At 33.5% G+C, this 25,357-nt stretch overlaps 1 protein-coding gene across 1 annotated transcript in view; it reads right to left on the reverse strand.

Annotated features, from left to right (window-relative positions):
* Positions 1–24,652, reverse strand: part of LOC118190274 (iroquois-class homeodomain protein IRX-6-like) — a 230,849-nt gene extending 206,197 nt beyond the window's left edge. The window contains exon 1 of the mRNA XM_035360972.2: positions 24,006–24,652. Coding sequence (XP_035216863.1) covers positions 24,006–24,050 — 45 coding nt within the window. The 5' untranslated portion in view covers positions 24,051–24,652. The remainder of the gene's footprint in view (positions 1–24,005) is intronic.
* Between the last annotated feature and the right edge of the window lie 705 nt (positions 24,653–25,357).

Consider the following 25,357-nt stretch of genomic DNA (forward strand, 5'->3'; position numbering starts at 1 on the left):
CTGCCGTACCGAAGAGCCTGGGTTCGAATCCCGGAGAAGGCATGGGTGTTTGTAAATGTATAGTGTCGGTGTGGCATGGAGAGAGCGGCATAGAGAAATATGCGAGGACCCGGAAGTCCTCTCGAGAGGTTGTTGGTAGGGGAATAGCGGGTGAGAGACTCTTAGAACCGTCTCTCCGGATGCTCTCAATCAGTACTGGAGGCGGAACTGAGCAAAGTCTTACTGTCACCGTTGGCAACGCGAAAGGGCTCTTTTCCCTGAGGCCTGACACTTCAGAACTTGATCACTACGATTCCGTAGACTTGAACTGATATTACTGCCGGACAGTTGAGATTAAGTCACGATACACAGCAGAACTGTTCTATGAATGAAATTAAAATTCAGTTTGGTTTCGTTCATTTAATATGATATCATCTTCATTTATCATGGATGCACATAACGAAATTTACTACATATACAAGCCTTATTTATAGACTTATTTTAGACTTTTTTATTATACAAGACTTACTTACCACAAGCAGAGTTGCTATACCGCCTGTTATATGACTATCAGCATTTGTACTCAGTTGGTGGAGCATTCTATTGTCGCTAGGTTTAGCCAAAAATATCTATAGAATATTAAAATTTGTAGCAGAAAGCTACTTTGGAAGATGGGTATTTGTGAAATGTGGTTATCAAAGAGACACTGTCAAGACTTTGACTGTGCTGAATGAGGATTTTAGCAATGTTTTATGCATTGTGATTCTGGGTTTACAGAAAATGTTTACTTTAAAAGTCAGTGGTAACTTGGATATAAGAAGTTATTCTGAGGCATTACACTGAACAATATCGACTCGGTATGTTAATATACATACATCATATGTGCTGTTCACATATTTGCACAGTTTCTGTGTAATACTGCGTATATAAGACTACACGAAAGTGAATTCTGCGTGAAAATATCCACGATTTGCGTTCTTTAACTGCAAGAAACGCCCACTAGAAAAGATGTAGCGCTCTGGATTTTGAGTTGTAGGCGTTGGAGTAGAGTAAAATTCCTTTTTCGAGTGTTTATAGATTTTGCTTGAACAACGATTTACATGTATACTTGACTGAAGGAAGCCAATACAAAACATACTCCGAAAGCATTCTATGTATATATATGTAATATTTTGGCAGTTAGGGACAGGGATGGCAAAGCTTTGACGGTATAACTACATCAGAGTCTGGGCATTGTTGTTGCTGAGTAGAAGGTGGCAACATGACAAAGAAGGCTTTAGCTTTTTAAATTCCACATCTTTATTCAATTCTCACCGGAGATCATTTTCCCTTTGGTTGAAATTCTCCAAATTACATATTCGATAGTGATTTAAACTAAGTAAGATTAAATTTAGACTTTCTATGTCCTAACTGTTCTAGCAAAGGTAAGACAGATGGGAAAAGCAGCTGCAAGGTCTGGCAGCAGCAGTAGAAGAAAGCCAGTCTGACAAAAAATGGCGCACAGTCGGTATTTATATTAAGGGTTATATAACATGCTAGAATGTTCTCGAGAGTACTGGTCGAGGAGATCCTAAAATTGTGAAAGTTAATTATAGGTTGCCTGTTCGCGCAGAGCAAAGCCATCGTATTTTTTATATTTTACATCTCCTCCCCCCGTCACAACGAGAGGCCGGGACTGAATTGCGTCATTTTTAGATCATACCAATTTTGCATGGTCTGCGCAGCGCTGATGACGTAATAATTAGGAACTGAAACTTTTAACTAAAGCCAAAACCTTTCTCTTCGTATGCTTTCATATTGGGTAACTACGCGCTTTAGCGTTGTGCCGCTTAGACGCTGTTTCACTCTGCTCTGTTCTTATCGCAACAATATCAACAATGTAAATGCTCCGTGAATAGGCACGAGTAGAGTGCCGAGAGATTGTGGCCACAAATGTCAACTGGAAATAAAAATGAAATTGAAACTGCCTCGACTGCTAAGTTTCTTAGATATTACGAACTAAACATATTAGCCTACTATGCAACCAGAATTCTTCCTCTTCAATATGCCATCTACGTGCTCCGTCATCAGTATTTTCTGCGTTTCAACGTCTCGGTATTTCTACATTAGTATTTCTAAATTTTGCATTTATTACGCATATATATACAGGGTAATTCTAAATTGCTTTTACAAATTAAGAGGGGTGATAGTACCCAACCAGATGAGCAGTAATTATCATAGAACATAGGGTCGCATTTCACTCTGAGAGGTAGAAAAGAGAAATATTAGAATTCTAACCTGAACTTGTTGGAACTGAACACTGTTGGGAGAGCGCATGAGCGAGACCAAAAGTTGCGTAATCAGTTTAGTGAAAAACTCTACACAAAACGGATAAAACCGAAAACTTGGCTTTCGAGTGTTAATTCGAGTCCAGACATGGATGACAAACACTCAAATGCACATCTTTGGTTCGCAAGGTCTCAACTTCGCAAATGATTGCAACAAGTTAATTATCTAATCAAGGGCTTAATATTATCAACTAACTCCAACTTCCGCTGCATGCCGAGATTAAAATGCAAAGTTCATGCTTTGTCCCGGCTGTCAGAACTTCGTGTTCCATAGAAAGGTGCTTCAAGTAGGATGAGCCCAGTACAGTAAGTCCAGAAAAACAGGATAGAAGATGGCGAAGAGCGAAAAACTGCTACCTTGGATAGTATCATACCTACTTTGAGCTGGAGTTAGTTGATATTCAGCCCTTGGTTAGATAATTAACTTGTTGCAATCGATTGCGAGGCTGAGACCTTATGAACCAAACATGTGCATTTGAGTGTTTGCCATCAATGTCTGGACTCGAATGAACACTCGAACGCCAAGTTTTCGGTTTTATCCGTTTTGTGCACTCTCTGTGAGCTTTTTACTAAACTGATTGCGCAACTTTTGGTTTCTTTCATTCGCTCTCCCAACACCGTTATAAGTTCAGGTTGAAATTCTAATATTCCTCTTTTCTGCCTCTCAGAGTGGAATGCGACCCTATGTTCTAGGGTAGAATTGCTCATCTGGATGAATACTATCACCCCTCTTAATTTGTAAAAAAAATTTAGAATCACCCTGTATATATATGAATTCATATTGAATGGTAATAAAAATTGTATAGTTTGAAATGGGATGGTGTCTAAACTGTATCTTTCGGTATAATTTCTTAAATTCTTTAGGGATATAAATATATGAGTTCATTTGGGCAACTTTATTGAAAAATGATTAGCGATGAATCCTTCTTAATGAATGCTTGATAACGCATGACCTCATGCATCGATACTCGTTGCTGAGTCCTTGAAAAGTAGAGATATTCAGAGCATAGCTTGCCCACATCCCGGATGTAACCTAATAGAAGCATGTTCGGGACGCATGGACGTTTTTGTGTTCTTTTCACAGTTTAGAATCCTAGCCTTCTACTAGGACACTATCGGAGCTAATAAGTGGATATCTCATTGGTATGCGCAACTATAGAATGGTCTCAAACATTGTGGCCTTTTCTTAAAAAATTAAGCGATTTGCCAAGATGTGACAGGATTTTACAATATTATTTTATCGCTGAAGAATGAGTCTATCGAGCAGCATTAAAAGATCATGCCAACAGGATAAAATTTGGTTGAGTTAAAAATAACATAACGAGAACATTTAGAATAAAACATTAGTATACTAATCGGTCAAGAAGACAGGGAACTTGAGCTTTCAAAATTATTTTGAACCTCGTACAAATAACAAATCTAAATTATTGCAAATTTTGCATTCCATTCTGCGCTTGGAAATCTCATTCCTATCAGATTAAAATTTAGTTTTGAACGTGTATGCTTTTTATATGCATATCTAGTTAACACCCTAGCTGCGTTTTGTGACTTATATGCAAAAATAATTTTATTTTGTAGAGATACTAGGTTATTTCGAAGCAGGAGACTTGAAAAATGAGCAATGTCCTCGCCGGGATTCGAACCTCGGACCTCTAGAATACGCGCCGAGTGTGCCTGCTATTACACCACGAGGGCATGTTAAGAAGGCGGAAAATATACCTTGTATTATATATATATATATATATATACCCTCTTTTAAAGGGCGATTGGGGATTAGGGGACACAATTGCCAAATCCTGGTGGAGGAGAATCATCATCCACTACCATTTTTAATTCGGGCGCCACTGTAGTGATATTAATCTATTTGGAAGCAGGAGACCTGAAAAATGTGCAATGTCCTCACCGGGACTCGAACCTCGGACCTCTCGAATAATGTTCTAGTGTGCTGGCTATTACACTACGAAGGCATGCTAAGAAGGCGAGAGAAACCCTTATAATTTCTTAAATTGTAGTATTTATTTTTGATTTTCATGACTTAAAAGCAGAATAATATGTGAAGATTTCATGCAAGTTTTATACATCTAGCAGGAAACTAACGGAAATTCGGTTCATTTTTATCAATACTTTTAATATTTTATTCCAAATAGTTAAGGTAGTGAGGGTTTTTATTATCGAGTAGTAACGAAAGTTTTCCGCCAAAAAACGTTCTTAATAAAGTTAGGAAAAAAAACATGAAAGCAGTATTTTTGGTGCGGATAGTAAACCCCACTCCAATCTATGATTTTCTGCCAACGTTCTGGTAGTTTTTCAAAGCCTTCAGGCCAGAAACGTGGTGGCTTCCTAGTCCAAAATCAGATCAACTTCATTTAGGACGTCCTGTGTAGAATGGAAAATAGCACCAGCAAAATTAGCTGCAGATGTGAAAAAGGTAGAAACCCGAAGGAGCGATGTCGGGCTATATGGTTAGTGTAGCAAAAGATCCCATTGGAGTTCGTATAGCGTCCAGCCGGTGAATGCAAACACACTTGGTCTTGCATTACTTTGATGGACCATTACCTTTATGCGCCAGAACTTAGTTCGACGTTTTTCCTTGAAAGTAGCATCAACAGGGACATCAACAACAGTAGCATCAACAGGGTATCTCGCTTTGTACCTTCCTGTCGAGGGTTTTACCTTTTTCCAGATACTCTTTGTGGACACCACCAGATACAAAGCATAATGAATCTTTTTGTTAGTTACGTTGCACTTTGCGACGCTGCCGGGTGCAGACCAAACCCCTTTTCGGCCTGTGTTGTTGAAGTAAATCCACTTTTCATCACAAGTCATGATCTGGTCCAGAATTTTGTCTTTGCTTTGATATTCGAGCAGATTAGTTCAGGCCCGAACACATCTGTCCTTATCTTCTAGAGTCAGCTCACGCGGCACCCAATGATTTAACTTGTACGTCAAGTTTATGCGATGCATAGCGCGACTAAAGGACGTGGCACTAACGTCTAACTCCTTAGCAAGCTCTCCAGTTGTTGCATACTGATCTTCTTCCACACGTTCTCGCAGGCTGGTATCAGTAGGTGAGCAGAGTGCTCCGCTTCTTGAATGTCATATTCCTTGCTTTTGAACTTACGCTACTAAACCTTCACAGTGGTATATGATACAGCATTAGTACCTAAAGCTGTATACATGATTTAGTGACATTCTGTAGCTAACTTTTTGCAACAGAACTGAAAGTAAATGGTGGCTCTAATCTGATATCGTGATAGATCGATTTTAGACACCGTGTATTTAATGATAATGATACTTTTTTTACAAATTTCACAACAAAGTGTTCTAAAACAAATCTTTCTTTTAAATGCTAAAAAAAAGAGAATATGTTTAAACACGCCAACACAAACTGTTTGCGCAAACGATATTTACGGTGGTGGAAAGCTTTCGTTAAAAACCGATATATATGCATGCATGAGCACTGAATATTGTAAAAGAATTATCAATTGGGTGAGTGGAATTACTTTTTTTCTTTACAGTGCTATCTATACTTTAAATTTAAGCGTGAGAACGATAAGTTGTCTGTAGCATAAAAAGATTAAACGAGCGCTTAGTTTTAATTGCAAAAAGGAATAAAAGAAAATAAAATCCATTAAACAAAACAATAATCTTCATCTAACAATTATTTCTAAGAACTAACTTTTTTTTTTTTTCGATAAAATAGTCTTAACTAATTTTTGCAAATACGTATTGCTTCAGAACAATTCAGAATTCATAAATTCGGCAGTTTCAAGTTCTCTTTAATTAACGCGTCTCCCCCCTATTTTTATGATGATTCATATAGGAAAAAAAGCACGTTTTGAATTGAAGAACTGCAATATTTAACAACTACGCAATACAGACAACTCCCGATTTGCCTGGTTAATACTAAATATGATGTTCACTTAATCCAATATCGCAGTTAATTCGAGGGATGTTTAAAATATCGCAGGAAAAAGGAACAACGCTTAATTATTATTAACAATGCACTTATATTTTCAAGCAGTTTTTCCATGGAATAAATTCATTTGGTTACGTTAACTAAATACTCAAGACAAAAATAACTTATCGTAAATAACGGAAGTATGAGCATAATTAGAAATTACGTTATACCTGGTAATAAACAGTTATTTTTACGCGAGAACTTGAACAATGTCATTGAACTCATACTCTCGTAAAAACATCTGTTAAAATTTTTTTCTCACTACACGGTTTATATATATACTTCTGTATTATTTGCAGTTAAAGTACTGTTATGGATAAAGCAACTCTTCAATATCACAAAGCCATCTGCTATTATTGGTCTAAGCCTACACGTTAAAATTTTTTTTTTTCTTATGTAGAAAGTTTTGTTTAGCATCGTTTCATAATAAACAAAAGTAGCCTTTTTTTTTTTTTTTATTATTATTATTAAGGTAGAGCCAAGTTAATTCGCAACGTAGGTTATTTGGCATCAAAATTTAATCGGTAGTTTAGTGAAACAACACAATAACAGGTGTATTTGATGTCCACAAGCATAAGATTTGAATTTTTCTTAAAGATTAATTATAATTTTAGAATGGTAAAGAAAGTACATCACAGTATTCTCAATGCATGCGTTTTTTTTCCTGCACTTTGAAACTTCCTTCCACTGATGTTATTGATATTTCTTTCCAAGAATTTGGCATTACTCCAGCCAAGTACATGAATCTTTTCAATTCCGTGCAGTAACAGGCCATTTAGCGAAACGCGATCATAAATGCTTCCTGACAAAAAGCATCTTTAATGAAAAGCTACTGCAAACATTCAACAAAGGCTGTAAATTATTTTTTCTTCGAATAAGTGATTTAATGCTAAATGTTAATCAGTAAAATCACATTTTATGTAAAGAGCGCAGCTATTGTTCCTGTCAAAGTTTACAATTCCGATGCATTCCAATTAATTGAAACTTATTATACTTCTTGATAACATTTTCATATTTTTATAATGACAACAAGATCAATATAAAATTTACTGCGTGACTTCTCTGCGCTAGTTCATAATTCAAATAAAGGCTTATTTGTAATAGAGTTTATTTTTTTTTTATATTTACAACATTAATGTTTTAATAAATGACATCCATACCAAACAACCTTGCAAATATGCTTTCTCAGTAATTGCGCTATCCTGACATCATGATTTAATTCTTAATAATTTTAATTATAATTAAACTTGCTTATCTTCTATAAAAGGAACTAGTTTTTATTTATGCATTTTTAAAGATTTTAGTTATTTTTCCTCCTGCTGTGTATTAACAAAATAATTAAATGCAAACGTCTTCCACCACGCCTCTTCAAACGCATTTTTTTTTTTTTTAATTTAATCCAAAGAGGCAGTAGAAGGGCAATTAGTTTCGAAACGGTATTTTGCGTTGTTTTACTGTAAATGTCGGTTTCACTTTTCAAACTGTTGCCACCAAATATTATCGCCAAGTTTTTATATTTAAAAAAATTCAATGATGAAGACTCTGCGTATGTTTCTCGCATTGTGAAAAAACAATAGTACCTAGACCCATCAACTTCTGAATAACGTAGTCCTCCACCTGAATATCGACACTTGGAAGCCGAATTTTGAATTTCGAATTTGTTTTATTGTGTATTTCATATTGTGTAAAATTTTAAAGAATTTTTGATTAAAAAACTGAACGATTTCAAAGCGAGCAGTGGCAACACTATACAAAATAGAACATTTTATCTTCAGCGCGTGTGACTGTCTATCGGTAATTCTAAACATAAGGCGTTTTTAAATATTTTGTGATATTGGTGTTGAACTGAATTTTATTTGGTTTAAGTGCGAAGAACATGTTATTTAATAAATAAAGGAAACACACAAAATGTTAAAAGAATGCCCATTTGGATGTAATTTAAAATCTGAAACCTTTCAGATTAAAAAAAAAAAAAAAATCTGATGTGTACACCACATAATTTCCTTGTACGAAATGTTAAATTACACGCATTTTTTCTTGCATTTTATGTAAACTTATCAGATTGAATTAAACCTATTTCGCCGACAGCGCATAAACCACAATAGAATTAAATGCATTCTTTAAAATTCACTTTGTTTACATATCGACACTCTGGCGCTAGGTTTACTTAATAATATTATATTTCGTTCATATTATAACTCAGAATGCACAAAATTTATATCATTTAAAGAATTATCTAATCGTTGCCACATGTTCTATTCAAATACTATAATAAAGCTAGAACGATGTATAAAAGAAATTAAGCAAACAAAACAAAAAAGAAACAGTTTTTCGCAGACGATTTAGTATTTCTCATTCAATTAATTCAGTTTTCACTTCGCGGCAAGGCAAAAATACATAAAAACTCAAAATATCTGCATTAAAAATTACGAAGTAAATCTTAAACGCTTATTTCCTCGAAAAAATTCCAGAGAGGATTAAGCATGATTTAAATAATAAATGAAGGCGTTATCTTTGTTGTTGCGAAGCTAAGTTTCTCTAGATTGGCAACAAATCCGCTACTCAGCTGTTTCAAATGTAAACAAAAGCAATGGCAGCCATCAAATTAGGCTTAGCGGCTTTTAAACAATTTTAAAATTGTTGATAATTCTAAAAATATTGCATACAGATTTACTAAAGGCATAAAACCCTTGACCGGAAGATAAAAACAACATAATTCAATTATTTTTAAAGCAAAAAAATGTGCAATTTACAAACATATAAGAGTAAAGAAACTGAGATCACTGAGCCGGGTAACAGAGTGGATATATATATAAATATATTTATATACGTTTGCGCGGCCGATTGAAACCAAAATACGAGGTACACATCTACATGTTATAGTAGTCTTATATACAAAATTTTAACGTTCTGAGGCTACTGGTTTTTGAGTTATGCGACATACGTTCGTACGCACGTACAGACGTTCGTACGCACGTTTGTACGTACGTTAGTACAGACGCTACGAAAAATTCTCTTCAGAATTCATTGTAAAGCAGTTTTTTTAGTTTTTTTTTTTGGAGAAAAAGAGTCTTTTATTCTCTCCTTACGTACAGATATCACGCAAAAACATCGTTAAATTGCATTTGAAAGCGGTCAAAGTGGATATTTTCGTTGAAATATGCTGCCTGAAGCTTTTCGCGATTACAATTCTTCCGTTTTGCTTCGTACAAGGAAGTAAAAAGAAAGAAATTTCTTTTTAACTCTAGAAACGTTTTCGTCATAGTTGAGAGCCTTAAAATCTGAAAAATATAGAAGTTTTTGCACTGCGTGATGATGTGGTTTCCCATAAACTTCAAACAGGTGAGTTTGATTTAAAATCACTTTAATGCGTTATTTGAATGATTAAACTTGTTATAACGTGAGTTTGATCTTAATTTTAAATTACGTTTATTGACTATATGTTTCACAGTTTCCTTTAAATTTTACACAGATGAAATCCTAAGTAAGGGAAAAATAAACTTTTATTCATCAAAGTATGTTCAAACTCCAAGAAAATGAACAAAATAGCTAGTAATGTGGATAAACATTTTACTATTCATAAATTTAAAACAATTACAAATATGTGCAGTATAAATTTCAGTTGTTTTCAGAGAAAGCTCCTTCAAATCTCAAACTGATTCAAACAACAAATCGAATAGAAATTCTGAAGAGAAAATGAAATCTGCACAATTTATGTTTTCCAGGATGTAATGCAGGCTTTTTTCAAGATATTGTTATGAAAGTTTTCTTTTCTTTCCCAAACTTCGCCATTAACAACTGTTCGATATTACATTTCTAACAGATAACCTCAACTTCTATAAGTTAAAAACCGTCAGCTTTGATGATTTAACAGGAATCCGGCAGATGTGATAAAAAATCTAAATTCTGCCGGTATTGCCAAGAAAGGTTTGCAACTTTGTTTGTTTTCATTCTTTCTCGCTGCTTTAGTTTCTGTTCGATAGAATTTCAAGGTAAGTATATTTTCAAAAGCTGTTCCAATGGTATGGGTATGCCACCTTACCCGTAGTCTAATTTCCTGTTAATAATTGACATTTGCCTTAAAAATCCAAAACTGAAAGGAAACTATCAAGTAATACACGGTAAGTTAGAGGTAAATTCTCATCTCCTTTCAAACACTAAGTTTATAAAACCGTAAACTTAGTGTTTGAAAAGAGAAACGAAAGAAAGAAAGGAGTTTGAGAAACGAAAAAAAGGAGTTTGAAAGAAAGGTTTTTATTTAGTTTTCGAAAGGAGAAACGTTTGAAAGATCCACGAAAATCGGTAGGTATTCTATATTTTCGTTTGCTTCTTTACATTTTGTTTAATTTTTAGAAATCTGAAGTGAGCATTCTCTATAAGCCTTTCAAAGCTTGCATAGAAATACTTCCAAGCATTAAAGATGAAGAATATTATTTTACTTTTATGTATTTGCAGTTTTAGAACATTAGAATGCTTTCTCGGCATTATGCAATTATTTAAAAAAAATATATTGTGTAGGGGATTATTTTGAGTTTCTAACAGTTATTTTTAATTTTGAAACTCTTTCCATTAAATTCTTGTTTTCCACCTACGACTTCCTGCCAGAATAAGATTTCATTATCGCGTTTAATATAAATGAAGTAGAACTAGTATTTAATGGGGAAATTAAGTCACTTGAGTTATAAGAAGAGCTCAGAAGTTCTTCAGAGCGGGTTCTACCTTCGGGTCGCCGGTTGAAGTTTAATTACGGGCGAACTCAGTTAGTTAGTTCGGCTAAAGTTTAGCTAGTTAGAATTAGCTTAGTTTCTTATCTTCTATCTTAAGCCCAAGTTGGAGGCTTTCTTTAAGGTCCGAGAAAGAGAAATCTGTGAATGTTTCTTTGAGTGAATAAAAGGGTATTTTAACCCTTCTTTGGCCTTATATTTTGTAGTTGAAATTCGTAGCTTAAGAGGAAAGGTTTGGTTTTGGTTTATTTTGATTATGGCGAAGCACTCGAGGGCTATCTGCCTAAGGGAACAGATGCTTCCGTGAAGGACTTTCTAAAACAAACTGGCTGGTATACACGTTACACATGGAGAAAATCACGAAAACGCCCGTGCAGCCAGCCCGTTCGCCGGGATGAACTACCAATGCTCAGCGACTTTACCGCTCGGCCGCTGGTGAGTCGTTTAAGAGCAAAGAAAAAACTATGGTTAAAAAATTTTGCCTTTCGTATGAAAAAAAAAAAAGAAAAAGAAAAAATTGAAATATTTCTTGAAAGTTTTTCTGTGCTTTATATATGTTGAAGGTATGTAAGGCCGTTCATTGTTTAACTAATTTGTTACATTTTCAAAAATATTTTGTTCTGAACAGAGCTTTTAATTTCAAGAAAATTAATTCCTTTCGATCCCCGGGGAATAATTTAATTCCTTTGTAGTACTCCTCATTGTGTACGGCTCTTGCTTTGTTTTTAGTTTATGTGATTTTTGTGATTGGTAACACATAATTTTCAACAGAATTGCGTGAGTGATAAATACTTCTTTATAAGTAAGTCTGATGTTCTTCATAATAAATAATTGTACAAAAAGGTCTTGGGTCATTTCAGTAGTAGTAGCAGTGCGCTATGAAAAATAGCTCCTGACCATGGACATGAACCTAACAGGAGTTTTAGCTGTCTTCACAGAGTAACTACTAACTGCCAAACCCTAAGTAGGGATGGATCGATTATTGGTAAATACTTCATATTCGTCACTTAAATTTATAATTTATTGAAATATTATATACAATAGAGCAAAAATAAATGCGTAAATGTGATAAACGAAATAAAGAGCAGATAAACGGAATAAAAAGTTATGATCCGTGTTTTTCAATAAAAATTATGATCCAAATTTTCAGTAAAGTAAAATTATTGTTATCTTTTATTCGTTATCGAATCAATGGAGACAAAGGAAAAAAATATCCTTTGAAAAGTATCATCTACGGAAATACACTGAATGGAATTATTGATTTTCCTTCAGAATAATATCACATAATTTAATGGAAATTACCTTTGGTATCCAATAAACATTTTACAAATTGCTCTTGCTATAGCAGAATTTCAAAAGCACGAAATTTTCTACTGCTTAGCTCTTTGTAAACCTGCATACTTCTATATCGCGTGTATTGCAAAAATTTTCGATATTCTGATGTGATGAAATTTTATCACGATAATGGTAAACTTATGGAAAATTTAATTCTTGTCTTTGACATTTGCATTTTGATACAAACATCATTTGCAAATATTTCTTGAAGATCGAACAACATTTATGCTGATTGCAGCAGTCGGTTGCTAAGGTTATGAGTTTTGGAGTACTTTATAGATATCATTAAGGTAAAAATTTACTTTGGTAATTTTCTTGGCTGAACAGCTTTTACATTGCTTCTTTAATAAGCGCAAACTATTCAACACGTTTTCATTGTTTTCTCTATCGAAAACATGATTATTTGCACGCAAGTGAAGTTAGACTATGCAAAGAACATTATTTCATATCAATGTATTCCCTAATGCGAAGAATTATGCAATAACTTCGTGCAAAAGATGGTCTATCGGAAGGCTAATATACTTCAAACAAAACGCAGTTTTCCATTAAAGATTAAAGAAAAATTCTAAATGATGCAATTCGATGTTTTCACAGAATTGTTGACGAGCAATAGTTGTCAGCGTTACACTGGAAATTATGATTCAATTTTAACAGCATTTCCAAAGCAACAGAATAATTATGACCCCACCAATAAAGATGCCAACAACAGTTAACTCCCGATTAACTGGGATAATAATTCGGATTATTATCCCGATTACAATTAATCGAAATAATAGTTAATATAAAATCGTAGTTAATCCAAGGGCAGTGATAAAAACACAGGAAAATAGAATAATTCACATTATAATTAACATCAAATACTTTTAATAATTTACCTGCGTTTTTAAGCAAAATAATCCAGACAACAAGTTCGTCTAATTTCGAAAATAAATCAGTATTCAAAGCAAGAAAGAAAACTGCGTGAATAACGGAAGAATAATGTCACCGAATTCAAACTTGTGTACTGCTAGGAGGATAAAAAAAGAGAGGGGGGGGGGAGACTTTTTTTGGCAGACATTGTCTGTTATCATTGCTATTAATCTATGCAATTTTCTTTGTCTTTTGTATTTTTCGTAGACAGTTTTTTTTTTTTTCTTCCTGATCGTTTGTCACAGCAACTTTTACATCGTTCTGCAATGAACCGATTTGATTTTTTCTTAGACAAGACCTGATTATTTCATCACCAGTTAATCGGAAGTTGTTGACAGCACTAATGGCAGCCTTGAGACGGGGTAAGAATAAGAAGTGGCACTACAGCAGCAGTATTGCAAAGTGCTTGACTGTAAATTTATACAGCCTGCAAACGGATAATAATTGCGATTTCCACTATGTAAAAATCACATTATTTAAAATATATTTTTCTCCTTACTTTCGAAGTTTAGGAACTGTAATATAACAGTGTCTACTAAGCAATATAATTGGAAGACAATTTGTTGATCATTTACTAACATATAATTCGTGCAAGCTGTTAATAAAACATTTAAAAGAACTTCAATTAAGTACAAATGTTAGTATTGGAAAGGAATGCGTTTCCTAGAACGAGTTTTATTGCTGCGATGGATTAATAGCCTTCATTTGATATGGTGACAGGTATTTAGCTGAAATAGTTTTCTATTCTGTTATGTTTCATGGTAGCTAAACTTCAAGAGCTGATGTAAGAATTTTGTATCATCACTTGTGTTTAAAAAGACATACTATTGAGCATTGCAGTGTAAAGGGTTTAATTACCATAAATTTTAAGCGGTGTACGGTTAAAGGACATGCTATTGAGCATTACGGTGTAAAGGGTTTAATTACCATAAATTTTAAGCGGTGTACGGTTAAAGGAGTTTACTAGCGCGATAATTAAATATGCGTATTAGCGCTGGTGAATTGACGAATTTAATACCTAATATTATTCATAAAATTACCCCATATTTTAAATTTGAACTTTTTATTATTTTAACTCGATTAAATTAAATTCTTTACATAAGCTTATTTGAGTTAAACAAGTGTGACTTGACAAAATACGTTTATATGAGTCAAGTAAATGCTTTTCATATGCTGACTTGAAACAAATAAGATAATGTTAATTAAGGCAATGTGTTAACTTGAGACAAATAAGTGCATTTCACTTGCCTTATTTTCGCTATTTTATAGGTATACAGGTATATAATAGATCTAACTTAATTAAAACTGTAACATAGTTTTACATTTTAATAAAATAAAATAGAAAAAAAAAAAAAATGCGTCACAAAGAAGTTAACTGTTTTATTCTAGGAAAATTCAAAATTCGAGATGCATTCACATTATGAAATTTCAGACTGGTATTAAAATTTTCGTAGTTCGTATTTATGCCCTTGAATGTGTTCTAACAATTTCGGGAAACATTCGTGCCTGAGAATTTGTTAATAATGTTCTTCATAGAGATTTCCATTTACATTAGCGGGTGGTTTTTTAATATATTATATTGTTAATGTATGAAGTTATATTGTTATTACACTAAATCTAAACACTCAGAAACTCCCAGAAGAACTTTTATACAGTCTTTGGATAACTTTGAATCCTAATAATTCAAAGAAGTAACAGCAATCCTATAAAAGCAACTAAAACGTTCGTCGTCCAACCGGTGTATTGGTTAGCGTGGCTGACTGTCGTGCCGAAGGGCCCGGGTTCGAATCCCGGAGAGTGTCGGTGCGGCATTCCGGCACTCAGACCCTCGGACTCGTTCCCCTCCCTCCTCCGGGATGCTCTCAATCATCAAAACTGGGGGCGGAAGTGAGCTTATCCGCACTGTCACCTGTAAGGTGCTCGAAGCTGTTGCCAAAAGACAGGCGTATCATACGCTCCTTGCCAGGTGGAATTTCGTAGGCTTGGGCTGATGTTACTGTCAGACAAATGAGCATAAGTAACAACAGCACAACGCTCATTGGCAGTTCAGCAACTAAAAAATGACTAGAAGCTGAACTTCTGACACAAGTTCAAGAATACCACAATTATTTGCAAATTAATTATTAAAAACTAAGAAATTGAGATTGATGTTAACATATCTTCTCAATCTCAACAAAATATAACTTATTAACGAACAGCACAACATTCAAACAGGTTAGATAAGTATTATAGTACCTCAGATTTAAGCTTGCAATATTCTCTGTAGCATAGATTCTCGGTATCATTTTAAACTCATTTAATTCCTCCCTTTTTTTCGGTAGAACAAACGGAAGTAATATGTTATTTAAAAAAAATAATAATATTCATATTTTCTTTTGCAATGCAGTGTGTATAATAACAGTGAAGTTGACAAACAGTCACAATTTGTATTCTTTAGCTGAACCCATTAAACCTAGAATCTTCAGGAATAATATAAGGCTCAAAATTCTGGAGTAGGTTACTTTGCAGTTTATTCTTCGTGTAATTTCTTACGATTGAAATTTTTTAATTAGGAAAAATAATCTAACAATTAAAATAGAATATACCAAATAGAATACGGAAAATTCTGAAATACCTAAAATTTCAGAAATCTAAAATTTTCAGAAATAATTGCCGCGACAAGAAATCGGATTTTTATTTATGACTATGATTTAGGATAAACGATCATCATTTTTAAATGTTTATTGAAACCGAACTTAAGCTACAATAACAATAATTAAATAAAATTAATCTGTAAGGTTATAAAGATTAAAATGTGAGTTTTTTTCCTTGGTGAAGCTAAGCATGTATTTTTTACGCAATGCATGTATTGTTGTTGTATTAATAAGTTACACAAAGGGTTTTAACGTAAGTTCATATGTATCCATAAACAGATTCTTGACTTACAAAGCTGAGCGTTCTTTCACATATAAGCCCTTTTTATTTGCATATAATTCTGTTGATAGCGTCCTTTTTGAGCCTTAACCTTCGGTCACAATACTTAACCTATTAAATACTCAGTAACTAGCACGAATGCCTACATGATCTCGTGAAATTTAAGAGAAACTTACATATTAGCGCAATCACTTTGGCGATTTTTACTTCCTTGTACGAAGTAAAAAGGAAGTATTGTAATCGCGAAAAGTTTCAGGCAGTATATTTCAACGAAAATATCCATTTTGACCGCTATCGAATGCAATTTAACGATGTTTTTGCGTGATATCTGTACGTAAGGACAGAATAAAAGACTATTTTCCTTCAAAAAAAATTATAAAACTGCTTTAAAATTAATTCTGAAGAGAATTTTTCGTGGCGTCTGTACGAACGTATGTACGTACGTGCGTACGTACGTATCTCGCATAACTCAAAAACGAGTAGCCTCAGAACGTTGAAATTTTCTATATAGGACTACTATAACATGTAGATGTGCACCTCGTATTTTGGTTGCAATCGGCCGCACCAAACGTATATAAATATATTTATATATATATCCACTCTATTACCCGGCTCAGTGATCTCAGTTTCTTTACTCTTATATGTTTGCAAATTGTACATTTTTTTTTTAAAAAAAGGATTGAATTATATTCTTTTTATCTTCCGGTTAAGGATTTTATGCCTTTGGTAAATCTGTGTGCCATATTTTTAGAATTATCAGCAATTTTAAAGTTGTTTAATTGCCGCTAAGCCTGTTTTAATGGCGGCGATTGATGTTTACATTTGAAACAGGAGACTAGTGGATTTGTTGCCAATCTAGAGAAACTTAGCTTCGCAACAACAAAGATAACGCATTCATTTATTATTGCCAATTAAATCATGCTTAATTCTTTCTGGAATTTTTTCTAGGAAATAAGCGTTTGAAATTTACTTCGTAATTTTTAATATAGATATTTTCAGTTTTTATGCATTTTTGCCTTCTCGCGAAGTAAGAACTGAGTTAATTAAATGAGAAATACTCAATCGTCTGTGAAAAACTGTTTCTTTTTTGTTTTATTTGCTTAATTTCTTTTATACATAGTTCTAGCTTTATTATATATAGTATTTGAATAGAACATGTGGCAACGATTAGATAATTCTTGAAATGATATACATTTTGTGCATTCTGAGTTATAATATGAATGAAATATAATACTGTTAAGTAAACCTAGCGCCAGAGTGTCGCTATGGTAAACAAAGTGAATTTTAAAGAATGCATTTATTCTATTGTGGTTTATGCGGTGTCGGCGAAGTAGGTTTAATTCAATCTAATAAGTTTAAATAAAATGCAAGAAAAATTGCGTATAATTTAATATTCCGTACAAGGAAGTCATGTGGTGTACACATCAGATTTTTTACTAAAGAAAAAGGTGATTCGGTGAATTTTCGGGCTGGAACTCGCGATAGATAGTTACCTAAAGAGTTGTTCTGCGCATGATTGCCAGAGTTTGGCGACTTCTACTAAGGGCATTGCGATAATACGTAAGTATCCTTTAAAGCTAATTTGCATAAAGCTTTTCCCTTGATATATCTAATTTTATAAAATATGATTTTCCTATAAAGTATGACTTTCCAGGAAATAAAATACGATATTAGGTTTGTGATATTCCTTACTCTAATTTGAATTAAAACTTCCGTTATTATAATATAGTCCATTCTTGCTATTATATAGTCCACTGTTGATTGCCCAACTAATGTGTATATACTCGTATATATATATTTACATAACATTTTAAACACTTAATATAAAGTACTTTCTTATTATACCGGCCTCTAAAATTTAATTGGTAAGTAACCAATATGTAACATTTAACCCGGTTTAAGAATACGAGGCAAGATTTCGGCGAGATATCTCTACTGATTAAAGATTCAATCTTGGGAACCGTTATAATAAGAAAGTACCCAAAAAATCATTGGGGAACAATGGGTTGATAACGCTGAACAATGCTGTTGATTTGAATTTAAATTAAGTTTTTGCCAATAGTAATTCAGAAACGTGTCTATTTTATTACATTACCTCTAGGTACCAATACTCTGAAGGGATGTTACGAGACACATCGACTTTCTGAACTCTTTTAATTATTTTTTATTCATATTTTAATGTACCAAGTTCTTAGGGTTTAAAAATTTATCTTTATTTTTTTCTTTTGTACTTTAATGCATCAAATCCTAGACTGCCTGAGAAATTTGCAAAAAGTATTTTGTTTTTTTTATGTATGCATATAATAAACAAAATAGTTAAAAAAATATTCAGCATCTTTCACGAATCAGCCGGACTTCGGTACACCGACGTACAAGAGAAACGAATAATCAGACATTCAAGAAAAATAAAATGAGGGGTTACTTTTCTCATACGATCTCTCCAGGGGGTTTGTATCTCGAGATAATAAAACAAGACAATTATGGGTACTTTTCCGTTTCGCCGGCGCAAATCTCGCCAAGCAGACTTTGTTGGCGACAACATACAGTATACACATAAAAATTGTTAATTCTAAGAAATTTTTTTTATTGTGAAGGCATAAACATTTTAATATGGTTTAAAATTTTGTAAAAAGCCAATAAATAAAGACAATAAATTTGTAAAAAGACATTCATTTAAGAATTTACTATGATTTCACGTACGAATAGCTTACTCAGAAATTATGTAAAACCGCAGTGCTTTACTTCGCTAGTGCATTCTCATTAGAATTGATGAATTTAACACTTGATTTCGCATTCGGATGAGCGGTGTAATTGCGTTCTAATTGACTTAATTACCGTGAATTGTCTTAGGGGATAAAATTTAAATATCGTGTAAAAATTCTATATTATTGTATCCCAGTATTGAAAGAAACAATATGATAAGAAATGGCTTCAACTTGTTTTGAAACTGAGGCGTAAAAGGTTACCAGCGAAGATATTCCGTCTGGCATCAGTTAAACCATTATTGGCGACTTTATCGTTTGCACCGGCAAAACGGAAAAGTACCCAATTATGTTTTTGAACCCCACAATAAACAACGCAATAATGCCAAAAGTTAAATTAGCTATTTAAATAATCAAATCTAATTATTTTGCATATAAATAGTAATTAATTTTTCATTAATGCAGTCCTGCCTCTTTGTATCTAAAATATGCAACAAACATGTGGTGTAAATTTGCATGCATGTATATAAAGGTAATATTTAAAAAAAATTTTATGAAATTGTGCAATGAAATTCAGTGACGAATTTATGTACAACGAGGGATCGTCTCATATGAATTTTTAAAAGCTCCTTCTCAAATAATAAAAGGTATGTTTACTATTTTAAAAAAATTATTAAGGATTTTGGGAGACCTGGAAACATCAGGCTCTTTTGATCGCGACTTGCTCGATCTCATAAACCCGCTATTTATGAAATTAATTTTTATTCATTTAAACACACAATCTATTTATATTTCAGTTAAAAATATAAAGAAAAGTATTTTATTAGACTTAAGTTCTAGAAACAGCAGGAATAAAAATTCCCTGCTGCATGCCAAAACAGTAACAATAGTATTAAACTATCAAAAAAGCCCTAAGTTCTAAGCTCTACAAAGAAACCTACGCTAGCCTAAGCTCTGCAAGGAGCAAACAGTAAGTTAATGAACAGCACGTAATTTCTTTTGCGTTTATGTTTTTAAAACAATTATTCACAACTAATCATCAAATCGCTATATTTTAGCTTGAAATAACTTATCAATATTTTAACATATTATGTATTACTGTGTTATATTTTCATGGCCTTTAAAAAATGAAATATATATATATATATATTTACTAATATATAAAGTAAATAAATTTAGAAACAATTGAATTTTAGCTGGAGTAATACGTTATGTAGATAACTGGAGATCTGGATTACTGAAATTCTACAGTATGTGTTTTTAACATACTGTAGTACACCGGCGCAAAAAATAGTAAGTATTGTATGTTTTCCAGCACACTGTAATTATTACTCTTCCGTGCCGAAAACTTGTATGGAAACACTGCTGCATTCGCATGAAATCGAAAACTTATTAACTTGAAAACCCTTTGCAGTATGAAGTCGATAAGAAAAACCAGCAATTAATTAGTTAACAAGAAAGGTCTTCAGGACTACTTGCCTTAGGCGATGGATGTTTTCGTAAAGGCCTTTCAATGAGCAGACGGAAAACTCCATGCAGTCAACTTGCTTATATAGATATCAAAACACCTGGGAAATTACCATATTTAGCGGATTTAATTGCTTAACCATCGAAGAACTAACCGTTGAAGCGAAATACTCTTCCAATATTCTTACAAATATCTCTACAAGGATGTTCTCATGTTCTGGTACACTTGTGAAAGTATCTTATATGTACAACAACCTAGGCAAGGTAATATGTTGCTATGTTTGCTTTTAATGAATTGAAAATAATAGGATAAAAGTGTTTTTGCAATAATAATCGAAACTTTGTATATACAGTATGTTCAAAATATAAGAATAAATGCAAAAATATTTTAATTCCACTTTTAAAGAGAATCGAATTATTTCCGAAAACTTCGAAAGAAAGTATTTGTGAAAAATGTCAAAGAAAAAGATGTCTACGATGAATCATTAAGGCGAGGTGCTCATTCGGTTGTTGTTGCTGGCAAAGATTTTCTGAATAATCCTAAGTGTTCTAGTATTCGTTTGAGAATAAATTCTGAGTCATACTGCTTTAGCCATTACATATTTGTTTTTAATCTGTTGAAAATGCTGTTAATCGAAGCTTGCATCTAGACAGTTCAACATATAAGAAGGAAAGTCGATAAGTTTTCATTATACTTTTAATAGAGACGTATTATCGCCCAAAAGTTTTAAAAGAAGAAAGTTGCTCAAAAATTCGCGTAAGATAATACACACTAGAGTGGGAGACATACTAAGAATAATGTAGTTAAAAGAGCAGCATTTATAAAGAAGCTATTATAAGCCTTACAGGGTTATTATTACTATTTTATTTAACCAGTTATTTATAATATCAGTCTTTACTGTCACTTCTGTTTTCCGGTTCCCTATCAGAAGGCAAATTACCCCTTGAGGAGTATTTAAGTTGAGGTTTCGGATTATAAGGCAAAGTGGGTTTCTACCTCTCGAGGCTACGATACATTCGTTTGCTTTGTTACGATAGTAATTCTTCGGCTCTGTATTATTGCTGCCGACGTTTTAAATTGTTACCCCGGTTAGAAGTTTTTGAGCCAACTTCGCGTTAAATAAATTGTGTAGTCCTTGACTACTAGGCTTAGTTTTAATTTAAATTTGACTGTTATTTTAAGTTACCTAGCCACAAGTGGTGATTTAGCTTGTCAAGCACGAGAAAGACGTTATATGCTGAAGTTCTGATTTAATATTAAACCTTTTCGAGATTCTGTTGTTATTACACACACAGCGATAATTCGTTGTAAGTCTGTTAGGAATTTGACGTTAGTTTAGGCTTCCAAACTCTATAATCTGAATGAGAATTACAGATTGCAAATTAATTAAATAAGCTAAAGCATAACAACTATGCTTTAAATACTTACAAATATATGAAACTTAATTGAGCAATAATCTTTATGAACTGGTGTATGATAAGAATATTTAAGCCATATATATCTGTATTACTCTTTCTTGTTTTCAACGAGCATTTAATTATAGTATAAATGCTGATAGAAACTTTTAAAACTTTGGGGAAGCTTTACTGTCTTTTTACAGTTTTAATATTTCGTTAATGTTATTTAATTAAACACATTTAGTCACCCTATAAGGTTCTGTGTTCCTCCTTACTTGCTTTGGGAACATTAACTGTCCTGACTCGGAACAGGGAGCATACTAAAGCTATGTTCAATAAATTTGGGAAGTAGACAATACACACAGGAAGGGTATACGGAACCCTTTATTTTTCTCCCTTTACAATGATTTCCGGAACTTCGGAATACAGAGACCAACCACTTGTGGTCGGAACGTAATATAAAAAATATTAACTAAAAATCTAACTAAACTAACTTTGGATTCATAAACAAGTGCCTACTTGAAGATTGGCCGTATATTAACAAAAAGCCGTATGTAGTACAGAAAACTGCTAACACTACGATACGTTTAAAATTATCAAGAGGATTAAACCTCTGGCCTTGAAGGCAACCAGCAGCCGAGTAAAACTACTATGGCAAGCGGCCTGCTTCTAATAGCTCCTTCCTCTCTCTTGCTTGGCAAAAAGCCACAACTTAAGTACTTGGCGTTCGCCAGACAAATTTGCATAAATAAGTTAAAGCTTTTAATTCTGGCCGGATGTAGAAAATAAGAAGTGATAGTAAAGATTTAAAACAAAATAAACGTTAGTAAAACTTAGGATCCTTACAACCCTACTGACAAAAGCAGGGCCATTAAATATGGACAATTATGTTGTACAAAACTAAGAGAACTCTTTAACATGCAGAAGGGATATAACGGCGAATATGGGCGTATAATTTTTAGTTCGTTTTAACCGAAAAGAAAAATATATATTTTAGTGACGACTTTTTCTCAGAACTTGAAAATGTGGGAAATTATTGAGCTTTGTCATTTTTCTCATTAAATATTCCTTTTTTTTAATATCTAACTTCCTTTAAGCAAAAGGAAAAAGCTCTGAAAAGCGTCAAAATTATTACTCAGTATTTTAGTACATCAGAATTACGAGAAAGTAAGTACCAAAATACTTCTGAAGTAAACTTTCTGAACTTCTTCGTGACTTTTCATCTAATAATTTCCTTCTTAGAATACGCAACCAGTACTTATTAGATGCAAATTCAAATTGATTTAAGTTTCGCACTTTGATAATCATAAAAATGCTTATGTAACTAGTAATTCTTATAAGAATGTAATTCCTAATACACATAGTTTTATTTAAAAGGCTACATATAACTAAATAGCTTTATTACACAAAGAAGTTCAGTAAAAACGTATTATTCCCATCTGAATTTAATTTCTGAACTTTCTGAAATGTGCTGAGCAGTTATTATTTAATTAGATGCAATATAAAATGATGTTTTATAAATGCTGCTTTTGATTAAGGCAATTTTTTTCATATGTAAAAGTGTTTATGGCGAATAATGCAGGAAACCACTTTTCTCATGCAAAAAATATAAACTTTTCGCATGAGAAAGATGTTTTTTTTAAATATAACAAAATTTTTTTTATAATTTCATTATATTTTTTAAATATAACAAAAGCTTTTATATATGACCACGTGATTTTGACATCTAACATGCAAGCTTTTTTTTTAATGACTTAAAAAATGGGATGTTAATGGGAGTTAAACCTTATTGCGACATTGCTCTGCTGTAACCTTTGCAACAGTGAATTTATTAGTTAAATTTAAGCTGAAATGGATTTAGAAATTTGAACAAAAAATGATTTGGCTAAAAATATTACTAAATAAAGGTACTCTAATACTTTCATTTAGCTGATGAACAAAAGGCGTAGGGAAGTAAAGTTTGAGTATTAATGTCCAAGCTGCTACTTGTGGCTTATGCATTAATATAGACAACAAAAATATGTCTTTCCATAAGAAGTGATTTCAGAAAACCCTCTTCCTTTATAGCCCAAATGCTCACATAATGTTTTCAACATCACTTTTCTTTGTTACATGACATAAAAAAAGAGTCTTTTTAAAAAGAAATTAATGGCAAACAATGAAAAATATTTCTATTTGACATACGCATCTTCGCAGACTATTTAAACATTGACTAAGGCTTGGCTTAGCATCATTTCCCATAAATCGTTTTGCAAAATAAGCGTTTGGGGACTGAAAGAAATCTGCTTACCTGAGACGATGAAGGATATGTGTAACCAAACTGGGAGTACGACATGGCTGTATCCGGGCGTGGATGGACGGATTAGAAAAAGAACTTGATGCTGATTACGCGGCCGGCGGACCGGTCAGGATTTTCCTCTTGATATCATCACGTCTGGAGGGGACACTTTCTCCTCTTCGTCGGCAACCGACCCTCCACAACATCGCAATCCAAACAAACCATCTTTCTCATCGCTGGTGTAAGAAGGAGAAAACGAATCGAGCCTGAGTGGTCCCACGGGTGCAAGAATAGACAAGATGCATCGCAGCGACAATGCAGTCGGTGGACTGAATGTTCCTGTTATCCGGATGCTGAAAAAAATACAATCGGGAGCAGCCGTATCCGTTCTGGAGATGTCGCTGAAAGGTATAGAACACTCGCGCGTGGCCGTATCATCTGAACCGGTAGCTCTGCCTCCACTGCACCTCCTCCACATTCATCCATCACTCTGAGCCGTCGCCACGCCTTCGCACTCATGATTGGCAACCACCACGCTCCGCCCCTGTCGCCTTGGATACAAGCGCGTGCAACAACAATCGTTACGCGACTGTTACGATAGCGGCACGGCCGGACATTATACGCGGAGGAAAGGTCGCGTGTAGGAGACCTACCTCTCGTTCCGCGCGACCCATCAGCTGTTCCGCATAGAAAATCAGACCCCATCTTAGAAGCGGCATCGATTATCGCAACTCCCCGTTCTCTAATAGTCTTAGCTCGATTAATAGCCGAGTCAGAAACAGGTTCCTTCAAATCGTTACATGAGCTGACAAAAGAAGCGGTTACTTTTTTCACGCAACCGGAGGCTGTTGAATTTGGGCTCATTTTCCGTAATAACTGTTATCGAGAACTTGACCATCAGTGGATCTTTTATTGGTTCAGTTGAGTCATTCAGCTATCGTATGCTGTAAGGAGAGTACTGAGACTTCTGTTGCTCAGAGTCATCCTCAATTTGGAATATCATTTCCAAATCTGATTTCGAACCTACTTTTATACTGTGATAATATGCATTAGTTAATTAGGACTCTGAGAGCACAATCCATTTCCGTAAACTTTTTATAAAGCTAAAATTAAAATATTGCATTTATCGGAATATTAGTATCTTTACATATATAATACAAAAATAGATTTTTAATTGACATATGTTTATAAATTTTTAAATGATTAGCTCATTATTACAAATTACAAATCTGAAAGTCATTATCATTGAAGCCAGGAATTAACAGTGTAGTTACTAGATGATTCAGTTGTTCTAAAACTTGGAAGAAAACCAAAATTACAGAAATAAGTAAAAGCAAAGTTACCTAAGCTTTATGAATGTGGAA

The sequence above is a fragment of the Stegodyphus dumicola genome, chromosome 5 (assembly GCF_044657685.1).
Source record: "Stegodyphus dumicola isolate Sdum_Otavi_A_Nest chromosome 5, ASM4465768v1".
Taxonomy (NCBI): domain Eukaryota; kingdom Metazoa; phylum Arthropoda; class Arachnida; order Araneae; family Eresidae; genus Stegodyphus; species Stegodyphus dumicola.